Source organism: Crocodylus siamensis, chromosome 6 (assembly GCF_052110815.1).
Source record: "Crocodylus siamensis isolate JL-2025a chromosome 6, ASM5211081v1, whole genome shotgun sequence".
NCBI classification, from domain to species: Eukaryota; Metazoa; Chordata; order Crocodylia; family Crocodylidae; genus Crocodylus; species Crocodylus siamensis.
This window is the reverse complement of record NC_143400.1, coordinates 27,906,629-27,926,582: the sequence shown is the minus strand read 5'-3', so window position 1 is coordinate 27,926,582 and position 19,954 is coordinate 27,906,629. Positions and strand designations below refer to the sequence as shown.

The window sequence follows — 19,954 nt, the reverse complement described above, 5'->3', positions numbered from 1 at the left end:
CGCTGGGGCAGGGGCAGCCACAACAGCCCCGCCACCTGCTCCAGGGCGAGTAGAATGAGGGCCACGGTGCCAGCTTGCCCCCCGCGCTGTACCGCACCAGCCCTGCTGGCCTTGTAGATAGCGGGCAGGGCAGGGCAGGGCAGGGCGCCACCAGCACCGCCTGGGAGATTCGGTGCAGACACAGACCGAATCCATTCGGCTCTAACGGACCCTGCGAGCCCTCAGCCCGGGATGGTGCCGCTCACCCCAGTCCTGCTGCTGCTGCTGGTGGGGGGGGGGCAGCGCCGGTGAGTGCCCTGCCCTGGGGCGCAGGGTGCCTGGGGGCGGCTGGTGGGGTGGCTCGGGGCTGTGGAGGGGGAGGTCAGAGAGGCACCAGCCCCAGGCCCGTCCCTGCACACCTGCTTTCCCACAGCCCAGACAAGCTGCGGCATCCAGCCATGCTCACCTCCTCCCCCCACCCCTCCCCAGCCCCCTGGGCCCCCGCACCCCTGGCTGAGGAGCTGCTGGGCTGGGGGGGCATTTGGGTCTTAGTGATCTCCTGAGGGTGGGGGTGCTGGGGGACATTCGTGGGGTGGGCTATGGGGCAGGGGGAGACCTGGGGGGCCCTGGGCAGGGACCATTGCCTGTGCAATGGGGTGATGGGGGTGGGGGGGACCTGGGGTCAGCGACAGGTTACAATACATCTCTGCGGTAACTCCCTCAACACACACACATATGTATGTACGCACACATACACACATGCACTCGCACATGTGTACACACGCATACTCATGCAAGTACATACACATGTGCACACTTTTTTGGCAAAAAAAATAATTTTTTATATATAGAGAGAGAGAGAGAGAGAGCAGTCCACTCCAGCACTCTGCACACACATGTGAGCACACGCTTATACACGCATACACATGCACTTTCACACACAGACATACACACACACATGCACACACGATGGGCTGGGTCAGGGACAGCGAAAGGGGACGCGAGGGACTCTGCCCGGGAGTGCCGCAGACCAATGCGTGCGTGGTGGGTCCGTGGGTGTTACCAGAGTTGCTCGTCACTTTGGGCTGTGCTCCTTTATGAGGGCCACGTTTCTGGGGTCTCTGTCATGCTATCCGTGTGCTGCTTACGTCACTTGTGTTTCTATATGGAGCTGCATCTCTCCCTTCTGCAGGTCCTTCCCCCAGTGGCGCTATCTTGCAGGACTCAGGTTCAACGGGGCTGGGTTCCTCCAACCACCGAATCAGTCAAACACACATACACGCACACAGAGATTAGGAGAGCACGTCTGAGCCAGGCCGGGTTATTCAGCATTGATAGGCTGACACCCTCATGTGCCTTGATCTCAGCTCATGCCTGTTTCAGCAGCATAATCATAAATGCAGACAGACACACGCGCTGCCAGAGTATGCCTGAGCGGGCTGGGTCCAGTCAGCACTTTCAGCTGATACCCTCGTGCGCCTCAAAACTCAGCCTGTCCCAATCTGTGGTCACAATAGTCCTAGTAGTCACCCCCTGATGAGAAGACCCCAGCGTAGTCTAGGGCATTACAGGGATCTCTGGCCTGGGTAAAAGAAGCATTGGCGCAGAGCAAATGGGGCAGTCAAGGGGAAGGAAGAGTAAATGAGGCTCAGCGAGAGAGTAGAGCAACCAGCCCGACCATAACAATTATTTATTGCCAGGTATATGAATTTATGATGACACTAGAAGTAACAGCCGTACAAGAGAAACAAATACAACACTTACAGTATTACATAGTATCTGTGAGGTATCTGGGGAAGTCTAGCTCAAGACTGATTAGCAAAAGTCCGGTTTCGAAAGCTGTGCCGGGAGTAAGGGAGTAGCAGTCCGGTTCCTGGAGTCAGGGAGAGAGTTGGTCTCACCGCTCAGCGCAGCTGGACCCGGTCGAGGTTCCTGGTGTTGCTGGAGCTGGCAGATGGGCAGAGCCCCCAGCACGATTGGTGCAGGGATCCAGGCAGGAAAGGAGAAGGTGAAGTCTCTGTGGAGGTGGTTTGGATCCACGCCGCGGGACACAAACTTGAGCCTGGGTTGGGGTTTTGTAGAGAACTAACCATGGCCCGAGGGAGATCACGAGGTGTGTTCATGGGTACAGGATGGCTCGTGCGCTGGATCACAGGAACGGCTCACTCCTGGCTGTGGGTGGCACTGCTCTGGGGGAGCTCGCAAGACACACAGGCAGATTCAGTGCTTGGGGACCAGTCAAGGAGTCAACACTAGAATTGGTCTGATAACAGCTGAGCTGGGTGTGTGCAGACGTGGGTTGATAAGTATTTGGGCCAGGGATCGTCCATCGTTCAGGGCGGGGAGGGCGTCTGGCTGAATCGTAGAGTTGTGGAGACACAGGACCGGAAGGGACCTGTCCGGCCAGCAAGTCCAGTCCCCCGCCACGGGCAGGGAGTTATTGGGCTCGGACGAGCCGGAGGGTGCCTGTCTGGCCTCCTCTTGAACCCCTCCAAGGAGGGCGATGGCACCACCTCTGCCGGGAGCGTGGTCCAGATGCTGGGGACTATTACAGAGAAGGTTTTCCTTATGTCCAGCATGAATTTACCCTCTGTTAGTTAATGCCCGTTGATGCTCAGCCTCCCCTGTGGTGCCCTCCTGGAGAGCTGCTCCCCCAGATCTTCATGCTCCCCCAGACGTACCTATAGGCGGCTACAAGTCACCTCTCATCCCTCTCCTGCTCAGACCGAGCAGCCCCGTTCCTGGCGTCTCTCCTCGTCAGGCCTACCCTCTATGCCCGTGACTGTGCAGGCGGCCCTTCTCTGTGCCCGCTCCAGCTTCTCCACAGCCTCCCTGCGCTGCGGTGCCCAGCAGTGCGCACGGGGCTCCGGCTGAGACTGCTGCGGTGCGGCGTGGCGGCGGGGAGCACCTCCCTGCATCTGCTGCCCACGCGCCAGTTGGTGCGCGGCACGGCTGTTTGCCTTCCCGGCGCCCCCGGCGCACTGCTGGCTCACCTTCATCTTCTGGTCGATCGTGACCCCAGGCCTCATTCAGACGCTGTGCCAGCCCATGCAGCCCTCCCATCGTGTAGTGGTGGTGGGGTCCTTCCTCCCCAGGTGACGGACTTTGCAGATGGTGAACCTCATCTGACTCCGTTCCTCCCATGACTCCAGTCTGTCCAGGTCATCCTGGATCGTCTGCCCGCGTTTCCCCACAGCTTGGGGTTGTCTGCAAACTTAATCATTGCGCTTCCCTCCTCATCAGAGTGGTTAATGTACACATTGACTAATACGGGTCTGAGCACCATTCTCTGGGGGCCCCCACTGGAGACGGGCCCCACGGATGAGGCCATCGCATCGATCGCTGCTCTCTGGGAGCGGCCTGTGAGCCGGGTGTCCACCCACCGTGCTGCAGACGGGTCCAGCCCAGCGCCCTCTGGGCTGTTAGAGAGAAACCCAGGGCAGACCGAGTCAAAGGCTTTACCAAAGTCCAAGTAGACAATGTTGACCTCATGTCCCTCATCCAGGGGCCTGGTTACCTGGTCGTAGCAGGACACGAGGTTCGCCAGCCATGATCTCCCCTCAACAAAGCTGTGCCGGTTGCTTTTTAGCACCCCATCCGTGACCGGCTTGTTCTTAATGACCCACTTAACCAACTTTTCAAAGATTTTCCCCAGGACCGAGGGCAGACTGCAGTTTGCAGGGTCATCCCTCTTCCCTTTCTTCAAGAAGGACACCACGCTGGCCCTCTCCCAGTCGCCCGGGACCTCACCTGAAGTCCCCGACTCTGCAAACAGCTTGGCCAGCAGCGCTGCTACGAGCTCAGCCAGTTCTTCAAGGACTCTCGGGTGCAGGTCGTCTGGCCCAGAGGACTTGAAAACGTCCGAGCATTGTGGGAGATCCCTCACCTGTTGTGGGGTGATCTCATGTGGGCTGTTGCCTTCCCCCCGTTCCCCGGGCCTCTGGCCAGGTGAGCAGCCCCCGCTGGCATTCAGGAAGAGCGACACAAAGCTTGCATACAGGAGATCTGCCTCGTCACGGGCAGCGACCGTGGGCTGCCCCTGGGCATTCAGTGTGGGTCCCACGGTGGAGCCCGGTTTATCTGTTTTGCTCCCTATGTATCTGCAGAAGGACTCTTTCTTGTCTTTTATACCGGTTGCCAGTTCAATCTCCACGCGTGCCTTAGCTTTCCGTGTCTTGTGTCTGCAGCCTACGGCGATGCAGCTGTATTCCTCCCTGGCTGCTGACCCATTCCTCCACTGTATGGACACTTCCTTATTCTTTTTCAACAGCTCCCTAATACCCCTGGTGATTGAAGCGGGTCGCCTGGCTCCTTTCATGCTTTTTGCTCCCGTGGGGATGGCCTCTTTTTGAGCCGTGAGAATAGCCTCCAGTACAGGAAGCTACTTGTGCACGCTTCAGGCTAAAAGACGCCCCCCAAAATGCCACGGCGGGCTAAGGACCCGAAGGCGCAGTCTCGGTGTACCCCAGGCGGCACAGGGCCCTAGCAGTGACCACAGCCCGGGCGGTGGCAACGATGACCCGGGGCCCGCGCAGGTGCTCCAGGAAGGGGGTCGGACAGGCGCAGGCACCCCCGAGAGACACCCGGAGCAGTCTGTAGTCAGGCGTAGTGAGGGGGTGGTGCAGCGTGGTTGCGCCCCTGCTGTCCCGCCACGGGGAGGAGCGGGCGGTGGCAGCATCCTCCCCCTGCGCGCCCGCCCGCCCGCCCCACATCCCCAGGCCCCAGCGGCGTCTCCCCCAGCCCAGCCTGGCCCGGCCCCGCGGGGTTCACAGCCGTTCACCCTCCCGTGCAGGGTCCCGGCTGGAGGTGATCACGGAGCCCGTCTCCCTGGCCCGCCTTGGCGCTGGGGCCCTGCTGCCGTGCCGGTTCGAGGTCAAGGGGCCAGTGGTGCTGCCCTCCCTGCGTGTGACCTGGTATTTCTGGAGTGAGCCGATCGCGCGGTATGAGCACGGCCGGAACCAGACACAGCCCGGACCCAGCCTGCCGTCGGAGACGGAGCTGTTGAGCGGGAACGTCTCCCTGTCGCTGCGCGTGGTGACGGTGTCAGACGGGGGGCAGTACACGTGTGTCGTGGGCTACGACACGCACCAGCGGCGTGGGAACACCACCCTCCGTGTGCTCGGTGAGGACTGCACTGGGGCTCCCGGGCCCCAGGGCGGCCGCGGCAGTGCAGGGGGTGGGGCGTGCACGCAGGCCCATGCGTTTCAGACCCAGTCTTGGTGTCACGGGCGTGTCCAACCCCAGCCACAGGCAGGGCCCTCGGCCTTGGCCTGGGGCAGGAGCTGGGCTGTGGCAGGTGGGAGCAGCAGTGTCACCCGTGGGCAGCGCTGGCCCTCCTGCGGCTCCTCATGGCTTGCCAGGGGTGACACAGGCACTTGGCTGCACGTGTTTGCAGTGGCCTAGTGCCACCCCGGCCTGGCAGGCGCCTCGCGCACAAAGTGCCCAGGCCACGCATGGTGCTGTGACCCCCCTCGTTCCCAGCTGCCCCGACCATCTCCGTGTACAAGCAGCTGGCGGTGGGTCGCGCAGAGACCGCTCTCCTGTGCCACGTGGGGCAGTTCTTCCCCGAGGACGTGGACGTGGTGTGGCTGAGGGACGGGCAGGTGCTGGACGGCTCCACCCGCACCAGACCCCAGAGGAACCCAGACGGGACCTTCAACCTCACCCTGACCTACACCTTCACCCCGGTCCGGGGCGACGCCGGCACCATCTTCTCCTGCCGTGCCCGACACCCAGCGCTGGGGCAGCCGCTGGTCGAGGACGTGCCCCCGGACAGCACAGGTGAGAGCTGGCGCAGGGTGCGGCACTCAGCCTGCATGGGGCTGTGGGGCGAGCATGGGCTGAGGCTGCCAGGTCAGCGCCAACTCTGCCCCCATCCGTCCCTGCTGCAGGCGTGGATCTCTGCAGCGCTGTGGCTGGAGCCGTCATTGTGGGTGTCGGGACTGTAACTGCAGCTGCAGCCTTTTACTGCTGGATGCAGAGGAGAGGTAGCGGGCACGGCACTGGGGGGATGGGGCAGGGGGCGGGGGCGGGCGGTCTGGCAAGGGGGTGACGGCTCGTTAGGGACAGATGGAGCTGGGACCCCAAGCCCGGCCCAGGCCAGGTTTCCCTCCTGCCCTCGGGGACCTGCTGTTCTCAGGCCGGCCGCGTGTCCGTGTGCTGCTCTGATCCTGGGCCCAGCCCCAGAGCGGATGTGTGGGCACAGGGAGGAGAGGGGAGCACCGGGGCCAGCGGGGCCAGAGCCCAGGAGAGCAGGGAGGGCTGCGCCCAGCTGGGTGCTGGGTGTAGCAAGGAAAAGGAAATTGGTCCCGTCAAGATGGCCAAACTCCCGCTAGCCTTTTTGAGATGATTCAGAATTGGTAATGATTGTGGGCTGAAGCTAACCCCAGTAAAGTGCTGACTACACACTGAGTACAGCGCAATAGGGGCCACAGCTGTCCTGGGGGGGGAGGGAGGCACGTGCACCCTCAGGTACCTCCACACGAATGCTTGTAGTCTGGGGAGTGAGCAGGGGGAACTGCGCCTCCTGACTGCGAGTAAGGACCCAGACGTAGTGGGGCTCACAGAAACCTGGTGGGACCTACGTACGACTGGGCGGCAGGCATTCGGGTATACACCCTATATACAAGAGACAGGACGGAGAGGAGTGGGGGTTGCGCTGTATGTCATGAAGGATGAACTTGGGGTAGAGGAGGGTCAGGCAGAGACACTGTGGGGCTACAAGGGCGGCGTGGGGAAAGGGACCTTACGGTGGGCGTCTACTACAGACCCCCCAACCAGGGGGAGAGCTGGACCAGGACTTCTCCAGTCAGCTTATGGAGGCGGTTAAGTCAAGGGATGTCATTGTCATGGGTGACCTGAACTACCCAGACGTTTGCTGGGAGGAGCAGACAGCCAGGTCTGACCGCTCACGTTGGTTCCTGGCTGTATTACAGGCCCTTCACCTTACCCAGGAGGCGCACAGCCCCACTAGGGGTGACGCCTTGCTGGACGTGGTCCTGGCCATGGGGGATGACCTGGTGAGGGGACTGCAGGCCCTTGACCACCTGGGCCCTAGCGATCATCATCCGCTGGATTTCACTATCCAGCGCAGGGCGTCAAGGGCTCACACCAAGGCTAAAGCCCTCGACTTTAGAAGGGCCAACTTCAGTGAGCTTAGGAGACAGGTGGGGGAGGCACTGGGGGCGCAGAAGGTAGAGGAGACGGGAGTCCACGAGGGATGGTCGTACCTTGGCGGGGGCGATCGTCCCGGCCCAAAGAGAAGCAAGGGGGGTAAGAGTGCTCAGAAACCCCCTTGGCTCAGCAAGGGCATTCAGCAATGCCTGAGGACTGAAAGGGGGGCGCACAACCAGGGGAAGGGAGGGGCGGTCCCCAAGGAGGAGTACTCCTCCTTGGCCCGGGAGCGTAGGAGGGCTATTAGGAAGGCCAAGGCAGAAATGACACTCAGGCTAGTGTCCAGGATTCAGGACCACAAAGAGTCCTTTTTCAAGTACTTTGGGAGCAAGAAGAGGGCACCAGGCAATGTAGGACCCTGCAAGATGCAAATGATGATCTTGTGGCTACACCAGACAAGAAGGCTGAGATTTTTAACAGTTTCTTTGCTCTGTTTTCTTGAACAGGGACCGGGACATCCCACCTACCGGAGGTAGGGACAATCTCAGGGTTAGATCTGTTGGGCCTTGGGTCAGCGCAGATGTAGTCAGGGATCTTCTGGAAGGGCTGGCTGATGGGGCGCACCCAGAGAGTAGTGGTGGACAGGTCTTACTCAAGCTGGCAAGATGTGAGGAGCGGGGCCCCCCAGGGCTTGGTCCTCAGGCCTGCACTGTTTAACATCTTCATCAGCGACTTGGACGAGGGGGTGGAAAGCACACTGTCCACTTTTGCTCGTGACACTAAGATGTGGGGTGAGGTGGGCACACTTGAAGGGAGAGAGGGGCTGCAAATAGATTTAGACAGACTACAAAAGTGGGCAGGTGAGACCAGGATGGGGTTAAACGTAGACAAATGCAGGGTGCTGCACCTGGGGAGGAGTCCACAGCACACAGACAGGCTGGGGAGTTCCCCTCTCCAAAGCACAGAGGCAGAACGGGATCTGGGAGTCATTATTGACTCCAAGATGAACATGAGCCGCCAATGCCAGACTGCAGCCAGCAAGGCCGGCCATACCTTGTCGTGCATCCACAGATGCATCTCAAGCCGGTCCAGAGAGGTGATCCTCCCCCTCTATGCGGCACTGGTCAGGCCGCAGCTGGAGTACTGTGTCCAGTTCTGGGCGTCACACTTCAGGAGGGATGTGGCCAGCATGGAGAGGGTCCAGAGGAGGCCGCCTGCTTGGTGAGAGGGCAGCAGGATGGGCCCTGCGAGGAGAGACTGAGGGACCTGAACCTGTTCAGCCTCAGCAAGAGGAGGCTGAGGGGGGACCCGGTGGCTGCCTACACAGTCCTCCGGGGAGAGCAACAGCAAGCACCACCTGGGGTGACGAGGATCAATGGTAATAAGCTGATGGAGAACAGGTTTAGGTTAGAGATCAGGAGGCAATATTTTACAGTTAGGGTGGCCAGAATCTGGAACCAACTTCCCAGGGAAGTGGTCCTCGCCCCTGCTTCAGGCAAGTTCAAGAGGAGGTTGGACAATCACCCTTCTGGGGTCTTGTGAACCCAGCATTTGTTCCTGCCTGTGGCCGGGGGTCAGGCAAAATGATCTGTTCAGGTCCCTCCTGACCCTAGCTACTATGAAACTATGAATAGGACTCTACCGTGGAGACCATTAGGACTAATTAAATGTAAGAAAGGAAACGTAACAGGAAAGTGTAGCAAGTGTGTAAGATGTGCTGGCGTGTAACTTGGAACCCATCGGTTACAATATTCTAATCGGCCTCGGTAGCATTAGCAACGGTGACGGCACTGAAGGGTTACACGGCCTGAGCAAGTGACGTCAGCGTTTGCTGTTCGCTGTGTGGATTTTGGAGGGAGAGGTCGGCGTGGATGTCGAAGGAGAGATCAAGTCTTTGGATGGGGCGGCGCTCCGCAGGAAGCTTTCCCAGGGCGACCGGCTGAGGGAAGTAACTCCTGCCTAACAGCTCTGGATGCATGGTGAAGTGGTGAAGAGTCACGTTAACGCGCTCAGTCTTTGGTGACTATCTGCTTGTCTTGCGGCAGTCCCAGCTGATGAATCGCTTTGTGCGTAGGAGATGTTTTGTAGTCAATAAAGCTCCCTCCCGGCTGCTTGTCGGCGAGTGCCGTGGTTAATCACAAAGCTCTCCTTGCCCCCAAACAAGTTGGGGGTGGATGCATTTCAGCCCAACACTGGGGCGCTGCTGTGGTCGGTCACCCCCAGGACGATGGAGGCCGGGAGCGGGAGGACAAGACTGACACCGAGCTGCCAGGTGGGTCTCCCAGCGCCATTCATCCTGCCCCCGTGGCTGGGCCTGCACCCAGGCAGGGAGATCCTCGGTCGCCCCCGGGAGAGGAAAATCTTTTGGTCCCAGCGAGCCCATTTCGTGCTGGAAGATAAAGGAGATGGCACGCAAGCGGGAGGCAGCCACGACAGCCCCCACGGCCCCGTGGGAGTGGGCAGAGGTGCCCCTGCCTGCCAGAGCTGCTCCGTGTGAGCTGCGTTGTCCCCCCGACTCCTGGCCCACCACACGGGGCTTGCTCCCCCCGGTACTGCGCTGCATCCGACGTGGATACAACCGGGCTCAGGACAGCCGGTCTCCCACAGGAGGCGGCCCGGCTCTCGGGCCCCTCCAGGCTAGCGCAGGAAGGGGCAGCAGCCGGGCCATGCCATCCCCTCCCGCTGGGGCCAGAGTGCTGGGGCACGCGACCTGGAAGGGTGGGAGCCTGGGCCCCGCGGCTGTGAGTCCGGCTGGGGGGCAGCACGGGCCCTGCTGGCCCCTCTGAGAGCGGGGGGGGTGGGAGCAGGCTGGGACCAGCCCGTGGGTGCTCCCGGGACACACCTGCCACACCTGCCTTGGGCCTGAGGCAGCTCCCCTCGCCCCGCGGCCAGGGCTTTGCACACACACAGACGGGGCAGCAGCTGAGGGACAAGCCCACACAGCCGCCCCTCTGATCCGGGCACTCGGGGCTGTGGCGAGCTCTGGGCTGAGCCGTTTACTGTTGGCAGCAGAGGAGAGGTACCGGGCACAGCGCCGGGGGGAGCAGAGGGCATGGAGGGGATGGCAACAGGGTCTCAGGCGGGGACACGGTGCGGGGTGCAGACGGGGCCCCTGGATCAGGGCAGGTTTTACCCTCCTGCTCTCGGGGACCACACAACCCACAGCCCCACTGTCAGGCCGGAGGCGTCCCCAGGACCGCCCCAAAGTGACCCTATGTCCCGTGTGTGGCTCCGACCCCAGGCAGGAAAGCCCCTTGGGTCCATGTCCAAGGTGGAGGGGCCAGAGCGGTGCCGTCTGGGCCAGGCGGTGACTCTGCGCTGCTCCATGGAGGGGAAGATCCCTGCAGACACGGCTGTGATGTGGGAGCGCGCACAGGGCGAGGACATGGCGCTGATCCAGGAGGACCGGCCTGGGGCGGCCCCCGAGCACCAGCTGCTCTTACCGGCCCTGCCCCCGGGCTGGACGTCGATCCAGGAGAGGTCTGAGACCGGCCTCACGGCCTCCCTGACCTTCACCCCCACGGTGCAGGACCACGGGGCGCGGGTCCGGTGTCACTTCCGGCGCGAGCCCCAGGACAGCAGCCAGGAGCCCGCGTGCTGGGAGATCCGGGTGTGGGGTGAGTCCCTGCAGGGTCCCTCGCCCGGGGGAGTCGGGGGCAGTGGCCGAGGGAGAAGCGCATTTCATGTCAGACACGCTGGAGAGCGAGACGTGAAATCAGTGCCCGGAGGTGGTGGTCACAGGCCTGGGGGGACTTGGGCTGCAGGCAGGGCTTGCCCCCCTCCCCTGTGCCCGCACTGGGAAGCTGCTGCCCACAGGGACCGGCAGGGCCAGCAACAGCCTGGCAGGGATCCCCCGTGGGAGCGCAGATGCAGCTAACTTCCCTGAGCTCCCCCAGTCCCTGCTTGGACTAATGCCCCCGGCCCAGGTGTCCTTCCACGGCATGTGACGAGGAGCGCTGGGGCTCATGAAAACCCTAAGTCCATGGTGTTCAGTGAGTCTGTAGAGGGGCACATCTGTCTGCCTTCGCACTGACACAGCAAACTCCCCCCAGCCCCGCCGGAGCTGTCCCAGATCCAGGTGTTCCCGCGCTGGGACCCCCCGGAGCAAGTGCCCTTCGTCGTCAGCCTGCTCCGCTTCTACCCCCGCGGGATCCACCGCGTCGCGTGGAGCATGGACGGAAAAGCCTGGGAGCGGTCGGAGCCGAGTGACTACGTGGAGGATGGAGACGGCATGTTGAGCGCCACGAGCGTGTGGAGGGTGCCCAGCCGGAGCCTGACCCGCCCGGGGCAGCGAGTGCGAGTGTCCGTGGAGCACGGCCCCGGAGGCCCCCCGGTCGAGGGAGAGCTCAGCATGGGGGACACTGGTGAGGGGGGTGGTGTTCATGAGGGGATGGCCCCACATTGGGGGTTCGTGTCTCTTTGTGCTGCAGGAGGGGAGGCAGAGCAGCCCCCACCAGGCCTCGGCTCCCCCTGACGGGGCCTGGCCCTGCCTCGTGGTGTTTCCTTCCCCAGGTCTCCTGTGGCCCCCGGAGGTGTCGGCGATCTCCCAGCCCCAGTCAGCGACCGTGGGGGGGGACGTGGCCCTGAGCTGCCGCATCGCAGGGCATTTCCCCGGGGAGCTGCGGGTGACCTGGCTGCGCAAGGACAGAGGAGCGGCTCGTGCTGAGCCCCTGCAGGACTCGGCCCAGTACCGGCTCCTCCCTGGCCGGCCCGATCCCGCTGCGGACGGGAAGAGCTTCCAGCAGGAGCCCAGCCTGGTCCTCGCAGCCGCGGAGAAGAAGGAGCTGGGGGCCGAGTTCATCTGCCGCGTGGAGCACGTCGCCCTGCAGACCCCCATTGAGCGACGCAGTGCGGAGCTGCAGCTGAGAGGTGAGTCCCGGTGTGTCCAGCTGCCTGAAGCCAAGCAGGGGCCCTGAGGGCCCCAGGCCCCCACGAGCCCCCGCCGAGGGCCCAGCGCTGACCAGAGCAGAGCAGCTCCGCGTCCTTGCGCGCGTCTGTGAAGCTGGCGGGTCAGCGGCGAGCCTGCGCCCAGCACCGCTTCCCAGGCGGCGCCAAGGGGGAGCCCAGTGCAGCCCCCCCGAGCCCGCGCCTGGGGTCTTGTCTGACACCAGAACTGTGCCCTCGCTGTCCCCTGCAGCCAGGGGAGAGGGGACTCTACGGCCCTCCCTGGGCATTGGGAACAAGACCCCCCCGGACCTGTCTCTGCCTGTGTCTGTCCCCATGACTCCTGCGCAGCCCTCGGCACAGCATGGGTGCAGCGGGGGCACTGCCCCTCCTCCCCATCCCATCCCCTGCCCGGGCTCATGCTCCTCTGTCCCCCCAGCCCCGCCGGAGCTGTCCCGGGTCCAGGTGTTGGAGTCGAGTTACTACAAGTAGGATGAATATTCAGCATATTGAGCACCATGAGCGTGAGGATGCTGCCCTGCCGGAGCCCGACAAGAGCGGAAGAGCAAGTGCAAATATCCATGAAGCGCGTCCCTGGGGACCCCCCCCGTTGGAGGGAAAGCTGCGCCTGGGGGATGGCGGCGAGGAGTGAAGCATTGCATAGGGTCACAAACCCACTGTGGGTGGCGAGGGTCGGGGTGCGGGTGTTGTCTCTCTCTCCCCTGCCCCAGGAGGCAGAGCAGCACCCCCCCCCCCGCCCTGACAAGACCTGTCCCATGGTGAAGTTCATCTGCCACGTGAAGCACATCAACCTGCAGACTCCCATTGAGCGACACTTTGTTTCACTAATTGGCAAGGGAAGTGTGACTGCCAGAACCAGAAGGATTGATAAGCAATAAATATGTGCTTCTTGGAAGCATTTAGTATTTTGCCTAACAGGTAATATTAGCTAATATAAAGCTTGTAAGTTTGTAACCCGCAAATGTAACTGGTCTGTCATAAGTTTAACGAAAATGATAAAACTAACTGTTCGTAGTGATCGTGGAACTGACTGGGCCCCAAAGGCGAAGCTGCAGCTGCAAGATTAGCAGTGCCCACTTGGCCTGGGATAGAACTGATACACTCACAGTGGCCAGCTGGCCTGTGACAGGGAAGATGCCGCATTTCTTGATTAACCACTTACCCCCCCCCCAATTTCTGTTCTGCGCTGGCATAGGTTACCAGTCTTATCAATACTCAGATCAACTTAGTGTCCTGCCAACAAGGCCCTTGATTGATGTGTCTCACCCCGTCTTTTACAGCAGTGGTTCCCAACGTTTTCCAGTCATCATATCCATTGGTCTCAGAGTGAGACTTCACGTACCTGCTTTCAAGGGGGAAGTAAATTTTATGTCAAACTACGTGTAAATTTTTTCAAACGTGCACATGCATGTCTTATGGCAGTTTCAAATTGTCGAGACTTTTTTAGGCCCTTCAACCTGTGTTAGACAATGAAATATATCTCATGTGCTGCTGATGAGGCTTCACATACCCCCTGGGGGTACATGTACCCCCCATTCAGAACCGCTGTTTTATAGCCCTGTCAGCCCACCCGGTCCTCTGCACTTTTGCTGGGTTATCGCTGTGTTTGACGGTCGATTGCCGCTGCTGTCTCGCTGTTTGGGGGCGGATTCCTCTTGTTTGGTCTTTTAGGGTGTGTATAGATGAAACAAAATTTCCCATTTACATCAAAACAACTGCATTTTTGTTTTCACGACCTGTGAATTCCCACCGCTTTAAAGTCCATTTAGTACCTCAAACTAACACTACTCGGAGATGTATTTATTTGCTTCCCTTTCCTGGTACATCGCTCCAGCTGGGGGTTTTGTTCGTGCAAACTCCAGATACTCCAAAGAATTGTAATGAATCCCTTTCGCCGCGAGGGGCTGCCAATGGGTGGCTCTGTGCGCTCTTGTTTTACCCTCATTCACTCCTCACCCCTCCACTGTCAGGTTGTGCTGGGACATGTCTGCTTGTTTGTTTGCCATTTTTTGCTTTATTAAAATAATTGGGGAAAGAAATATAATTGTCTACCCATCTTAATTGTTTCCCCCTATTGTCCATGTCCTCTATCTATCTGCCTTCTTCAGCCAGTCACCAGCTGATGTTTTCCTTTCCACAGACACACTCTCACCCATTCAGCATACACGGGTCGAGCACTTACATCAAGCTACAGAGCAATAAAAACTGGAGTTTCTTAAGGCAATGCAAAGCTCAAGAAAATACATAAGATTAAAAACGCTAGGCAAAAAGTCTGTTTGTATAACATTCCCTTCCTTGATCCTTGAAACCATCACTTTATGAGTTTTGCACAGCTACATATTATAAAGCAATTAAGGCATGTGATGTCAATGTATAATACATTTGTTTCATCCAACAACACATGCAATCAACATTATTCCAGTTAGTATAGACAAGATGATAATAGAATATAACATGACACTTAGGGCCGCTGTCCGCGATGGTGCCCATCCCTTGAAAATATCATACCATCATCAGTTGTCTAGCTCTCCGAATTTCTGAACCTTGGTGTGAAATAGGTGTAGTACGCAGCTGATTGTGTTCTCCTGTTGTAGTAGTAAGATAACTTATTGGTGAATTCTTTTGTAACCAATAATTTAAGGTTGGCCAATTGATTCCTAAAGACAAATGGAAATCAATTAAATTATTACATCTCCAGGGATGATGTCCTTTAAGATGCCGGTGCAATTCAAAATGCGGAAAAGAAAAGTAACACAAACGTAACTGCCTCGATCATTCGGTCCCATGACACCCAGCTTTGGATATATATGGCTGTTCTTCAGTCCGTCCCTCTGGTCTTAGTAAATAGACGTACCTCCCCAGGGCAGTCTTTTCCCCAATCCCGCCTGCCACGACTTTGATGATTCTTTCAGTGGTGGGGTCCGACTGCTGGGGCTTGTCTATAACCAAGGCCTTGGGGTGGAAGTCTTCTGCGAGGCTCCAACCTCCCCTGTACCTTGCCCTGAACCCAGCCACGACGGGTTGCTGATATCTTTCTTGGCCCGACCCTCATTTGCAGGTATCCTAGTTTCTCCTGGAACTAGGTGTTAGGCTTCAGGCTATTACCCAAATCCAAGCTACGCGTTATGGGTCTGCCCGACTGTCTCGGTCTTTTACGTCAGAGCCCTTCTTCCTACTGGGATGGCCCTAGGGCTCTATGTCGCCCACCTCCCACCCCTCCAAAGGCGGGAAACCAAAACCAAAAGAAAAGAATATTTACAACATCCATGACCTTGTAATTGCCAAAATTGGTCAGCTTGGTCCAAACGTACCCTGATTAGCCCTGACCCACGCCTGACCGCACCCTAGTGCCACTCTCTTTGCGGAGAGTGATCTACAAAACAAACAGACGCTCGATGTCCTTTCCGGCTCAGGCTATATTCTATTCCCCATTAGGCCACTTTATGTCCTGGAGCTTGTTCCTAGCAGCCCCTGCTGCTGCTTAAGCCTTCCGCCTCCCACTTAAGGTTGTCCCTGGAGCCGGGTCGAACCTGTATTGGTCCCTCTCGACTCGGCGCCTCAAATCCCGCCGTTCTCCTTCTTCTCTGGGACCCACCCAGGTTACCCCACTCGCCTTTCTGGTGCCCCGGATCCTCTCCCAGGGGTCCTGCGTCGGGATGTAGCGAGGCCACTTCTTTTCTCTTTAGCCTGCTGCGGGCGTCTTCCTCCTAGAGGACTCGGAGGCAGCCTTCTGCCCTGGGAGAGGCGATCCTGCTCCCTCTGCCCTCAGGGAGGGGTCCTGGGAGTACCTCCCCTGTCGACCTCCTCACCGCTCTCCCCCTCTGCCTCGCTCGCCATGCTCTCACCTTCCTGTGTCGGCTCTCCTTCCCCTTCTCCCCAGTTGGGTCTCCCCGCCGCTCCTGATGCAGGGAAGGGGGTTTCCCTCCCTCTTCCTCTCTCTCTGTCTTCCCTGGGGTGTTCCGGCCCACAGGGGCCCCCTTGACCCCTCGGGGTCTGTTCCTTGTGTTTTCCCCGCGACTGTAACAATATGCTGATGAATCTTAAAGCAACAAGCAATAAGCAAAGCAAAATATCCAGGGTTCGTGCCATGCCGTTCCCAGCATCATGTGCAGGTTCGTTAAATAATCGGTCACGTTGGATTCACGAGACACAAATATGTCAAAAATAGAAGAAAACAACAACAAATACAAGTTACTCCCGGCTCTTCTTCCTCGGTGTTTAACTGACACTGGTCTTTTAGGCCATCGGTGTCCTTGGGCATCCTGTGGCTTTCAAATAAATTTACTACATTCAATGTCATACACCATTGACTAACTTTAACTGAAACACATGTACCCATGTTGAGTCTTTTCCCCAGTTGTAGTTCATATACACTGGGCCAAGCTGGTTAATGATAGACACCAGTCCAATTCACTCGGAAGCCAAAGTAGGATTCTTTCCTTTCCCAGTTATAAATACATAACTAGATCATCAATTTTCCATAAAAATGGGTTGCCAATCTTTCCTTTCTGTATTTTCTCCTGTGTATGTTGAATGGCTTCCTTCATTTGAAGGGTTACCTTGTTCTCTTTTTAATTGTGCCAGCCATTTATACATGTATCTCCCACTTCACTAAACTGATCCACGTCCATAACCAACTTCATGGACTGCCCAAATAAAGTGTGCTATGGTTATATATATTGTTCACAAACAGTCAGCCTACAATTAAAGGCAATTTATTAATGAGCTGTTTGTCACCCACGCCATGGGCCTCCCCTCCTTTGATAAAATAGCGATTGGGACTCAGACACTGGGGCCTCTTCTTTTCCGTTGGGCAGAATTAGGGTTTCACATCATTCTACATACCCGTCCATTTAATTTATTCTTGGCGTGTTTTCCTTGTACACATACATATATATTAGGTTACAAGGATTATTTACATTTATTTTACTCTTTTCAATGGTTCATCGCACCATTTTGGCAATTGAAATTGGGACCTTTACAAATTTTTACTTCCAAATGTGAGATCAAGAGATGCCAATACCCTTGTTGCACTTTAACCAAATTACCATTTAAAAAAATATATATTTTGTTCCTTTTAGAGGGACAATTTTCCCCTCAGAATGTGTATTAAAAGGCTTTTTCCATATCTTTATTGCTGGGCCATTATAAAATCTTTAAGGTATTTGGATGAATCAATACTATTGTTCCCACGAATACCAGCACTTTTGTGGCACTTCACCGGTATTGCAGGTATTTTGCCCCTCCTGCTCTGGCTGCTGGAGCCGGAGTACTTTGTCTAACGCTCTGAAGTTTATTGTCAGTTTTCAGGTTTCCTTGGCTGCCCTCCAAACAGCCCAACATCGGGGAACTACACATACTGAACATCTACACTAGCATTTCCTATTATACCTTACAGTAAGATCGGTTATTGCAGGCTGTAGTGCATATTTACACTGCCTTTGTAGGGGGAAAGTTTGATTTCATGTGTAAAACATGCCTGTGTCCCGCACCATTTAATTCCTTCAGCCCCCATGCCTTCCTTCCTTGTCTTGATGAACTCCATCAATTAAAGTAAGAGCCTTAATAGCTGACACTGGGTTTTCAGAACCACCACTCTTTCCTCCCTAGAAGAGTCAGGCTATTCCTGGGGAGTGAGGGGAGGTAAAAAACCCGTTTCTCCCCCCACCCCCGGCCAAAGAGATCGCAGGTACTGAGACTTCCAGCAGTTTGTCTGCCCTGCAAGACATCCGCCGAGCAAACATCCCCTGCTCACACTCCGCTCTGCACCAACACCGTCACAGCCCTGGCAAAGCCTCAGCTCGCACTAGGCGAGTCCCCTCGTGTCCAGGTGCCTGAAGCCGGGTGGGAGCAGGGTCTCTGCGAACCGGCGCGGAGCAGCTCCGCGTCCTTCCGCGCGCGTCTGGAGCTGCGGGTGAGCAGCGCCCCGCGCCGGCACCGCTTCCCACGGGCCAGAGGAGGGAGCCCGGCGCGGCCGCCCCCAGAGCCGGCCCCTCTCTGCCGCCCTGCAGCCAGGGAGCGGGGGCCCTGCCCCGCCTGTGCGTGCCCCGCGCCTCCCCAGCCCCTGCCCCCAGCCCGCCGGAGCGGCCCGCGCTGCCCCCCGGAGCAGGTGCCCTTCGCCGTCCGGCTGCGCAAGCCCTACGGCGCGGGACGGAGGAGCCTGGCGGCGGCCGGGCCCAGTGCCTGCGGGGACAGCGAAGCGCCGAGCGTGCGCAGCGGAGCGCGGCCCGGCCCGGCCCGGGGCGCGAGTGTGGCTGCAGCTCGGCCCCAGGGCCCGGCGGACAGACGCCGTGAGGTCCCGGGCACGTGGGGAGGGGGAGGCGGCGCAGCCCCCGCCGGGCCCCCCAGAGGGCTCGGACACGCCGCAGCCCCGCGGACAGCGGAGGCTCCACCACAGATGCCAGGACCACATACAAGGCTGGGGCGACCGCCGGAGCAGCAGACCCCTCCGCGGAGCAGCCCCGTGCCGAGCCCAGGCCCACCCCGGGGCCCTGGTCCTGCGAGGCCGCCGAGAGCGCTGCCCCTGCCGCGCCGCGGGGTGCAGCCGCACAGCACCGGGCGCACCCCGCCTCATCCGTCCCCGCCGGGTCACGGGCAGCCCCGCCGCAGAAACGCTCGCCCCGGCCTTCCCACCCGGCCCTGCCGACCAGCCCCCGGGATGAAAGAGGCCCCCCCGAGCCGACAGGCCCCTCTCCTAACCCCGCTCCCCCCTCAGGCCCCCCAACCTCACTGAGAGCCCCCCGTGACCCCGCCCCAATCTGCCCCCTCCCTTCAGCAACACCCCCGCCCCGCATCGCGGGGCCGCCAGCCCGGCCCCTCCCCCCCGCCCGGCTGCCGCCGGCGGCGCTGCGGGTGTCGGGCGGGGTGAAGGCAGCAGCCCCGTCCCTCCCCCCCTCCGCGACGCTCCTGCAGCTCGGCCCGGCCGCGCAGGGCCGGTGTGCCCCCCGTCCGGTAAGCCAAGTGGGAAACGAAAGCGACGTCGCAACATCCGCCCGCCGAGCCCGTCCGGAACAGGCTATGCCCGCCCGGGGCCCCTGAGCACCCGCTGCCAGCCCGGGGGCGCCGGGACCGCCTTCTCCCTCCCCGAGCCTGTCCCCCTGCAGCCGGGCCCTGGGGAGGGCCGGGACGGTGGGGCCCTGGCACTGGGAGCAGCCACCCCGGGGCGCGGGGCCGGAGGAGACAGGTTGGTAGTTCCCTGGGTCCTCCTCCCCCTTCCTAAAGATGGGCACTGTTTGCTCCTTTCCTGATCGCCGTGTTGATGACAGCCAGCAGCTCTGCAATCACATCAGCCAGCACCCTTGGGTGCCCCCGCCCAGCCCCATGGACTTGTGTGTCCGCAGCCTCTCTCAGCAGCCCCTAACCCGCTCTGTCAGCACCGGGGCTGCTCCCCTCCCCCCCAAGCGGCGCTGCCCTCGCCTGCGCCAGCGCCGGCACCAGCTGCCGCCTCCTCGGTCGGGGCCCGCCCGGCCCTGGCCCTGCCGGGTACCAGCGTCCTGCTTGTGCCCTCCAGCTCCAGCGCCCGCCCCGGCCACGCTCCTACAGCTGCCCTCCCGTCTCCGCTTCTTCCAGCTCCTTTCCCGGGAGTTATTTTCCCGCGGAGCTCCCTGCTCAGCCCAGCCGGTCTCCACCGGAGGCGCTCGTGCTCCTGCAGCCGGGTCTTTACAGCCCCGCCAGCTCCGCTGCTCCGCTCTCCCTGTGTGTGGTGTCCCCGGGGCCCTGCCCAGGAGTCCCCCGAGCCACTGGCGGTCTGCTTTCTGGGGCCCGGGGTCCTCCCTCCGCTCAGCAGCCCGAGCTCAGTCCCCCGCGGGCGCTGCTGCCGCCCCCACGACCCGCGTGAGCAGCGGGACAAGCAGCACGGGCCTGTCGGCCGCGGGGCTGCCCCACCGCCGTCCACAAGGTGCCTGCGTGGCCCGCGCACGGCCGTGCTGAACCCCGGCTGGTCTCGGGCTTGAAGCCC

General features: G+C 59.9%; 2 protein-coding genes across 2 annotated transcripts in view; both read left to right on the top strand.

Moving 5' to 3' along the window:
• LOC149862017 (tapasin-related protein-like) overlaps positions 1 to 291 on the top strand; it is a 3,194-nt gene extending 2,903 nt beyond the window's left edge. Inside the window, exon 7 of the mRNA XM_090053857.1 lies at positions 226 to 291. Within this exon, the coding sequence (XP_089909983.1) occupies positions 226 to 291 (66 nt within the window). The remainder of the gene's footprint in view (positions 1 to 225) is intronic.
• Positions 292 to 4,494: 4,203 nt separating this feature from the next.
• LOC149862016 (uncharacterized) lies at positions 4,495 to 11,685 on the top strand. The gene is made up of 6 exons (XM_090053856.1): positions 4,495 to 4,514; positions 4,605 to 5,101; positions 5,461 to 5,782; positions 5,887 to 5,969; positions 10,338 to 10,709; positions 11,145 to 11,685. Exons 1-6 carry the CDS (start codon positions 4,495 to 4,497, stop codon positions 11,564 to 11,566), a joined length of 1,716 nt encoding a protein of 571 aa, XP_089909982.1. The 3' UTR covers positions 11,567 to 11,685.
• Positions 11,686 to 19,954: the final 8,269 nt, after the last annotated feature.

Excerpts from the sequence above, each read along its gene's own strand:
- LOC149862016 (XM_090053856.1), top strand. The coding sequence starts at position 4,495 with ATGACCCGGGGCCCGCGCAG. Across the intron at positions 4,515-4,604 it reads ATGACCCGGGGCCCGCGCAG|CGTGGTTGCGCCCCTGCTGT; the intron begins GTGCTCCAGGAA and ends GGGGTGGTGCAG. Across the intron at positions 5,102-5,460 it reads CACCACCCTCCGTGTGCTCG|CTGCCCCGACCATCTCCGTG; the intron begins GTGAGGACTGCA and ends CCTCGTTCCCAG.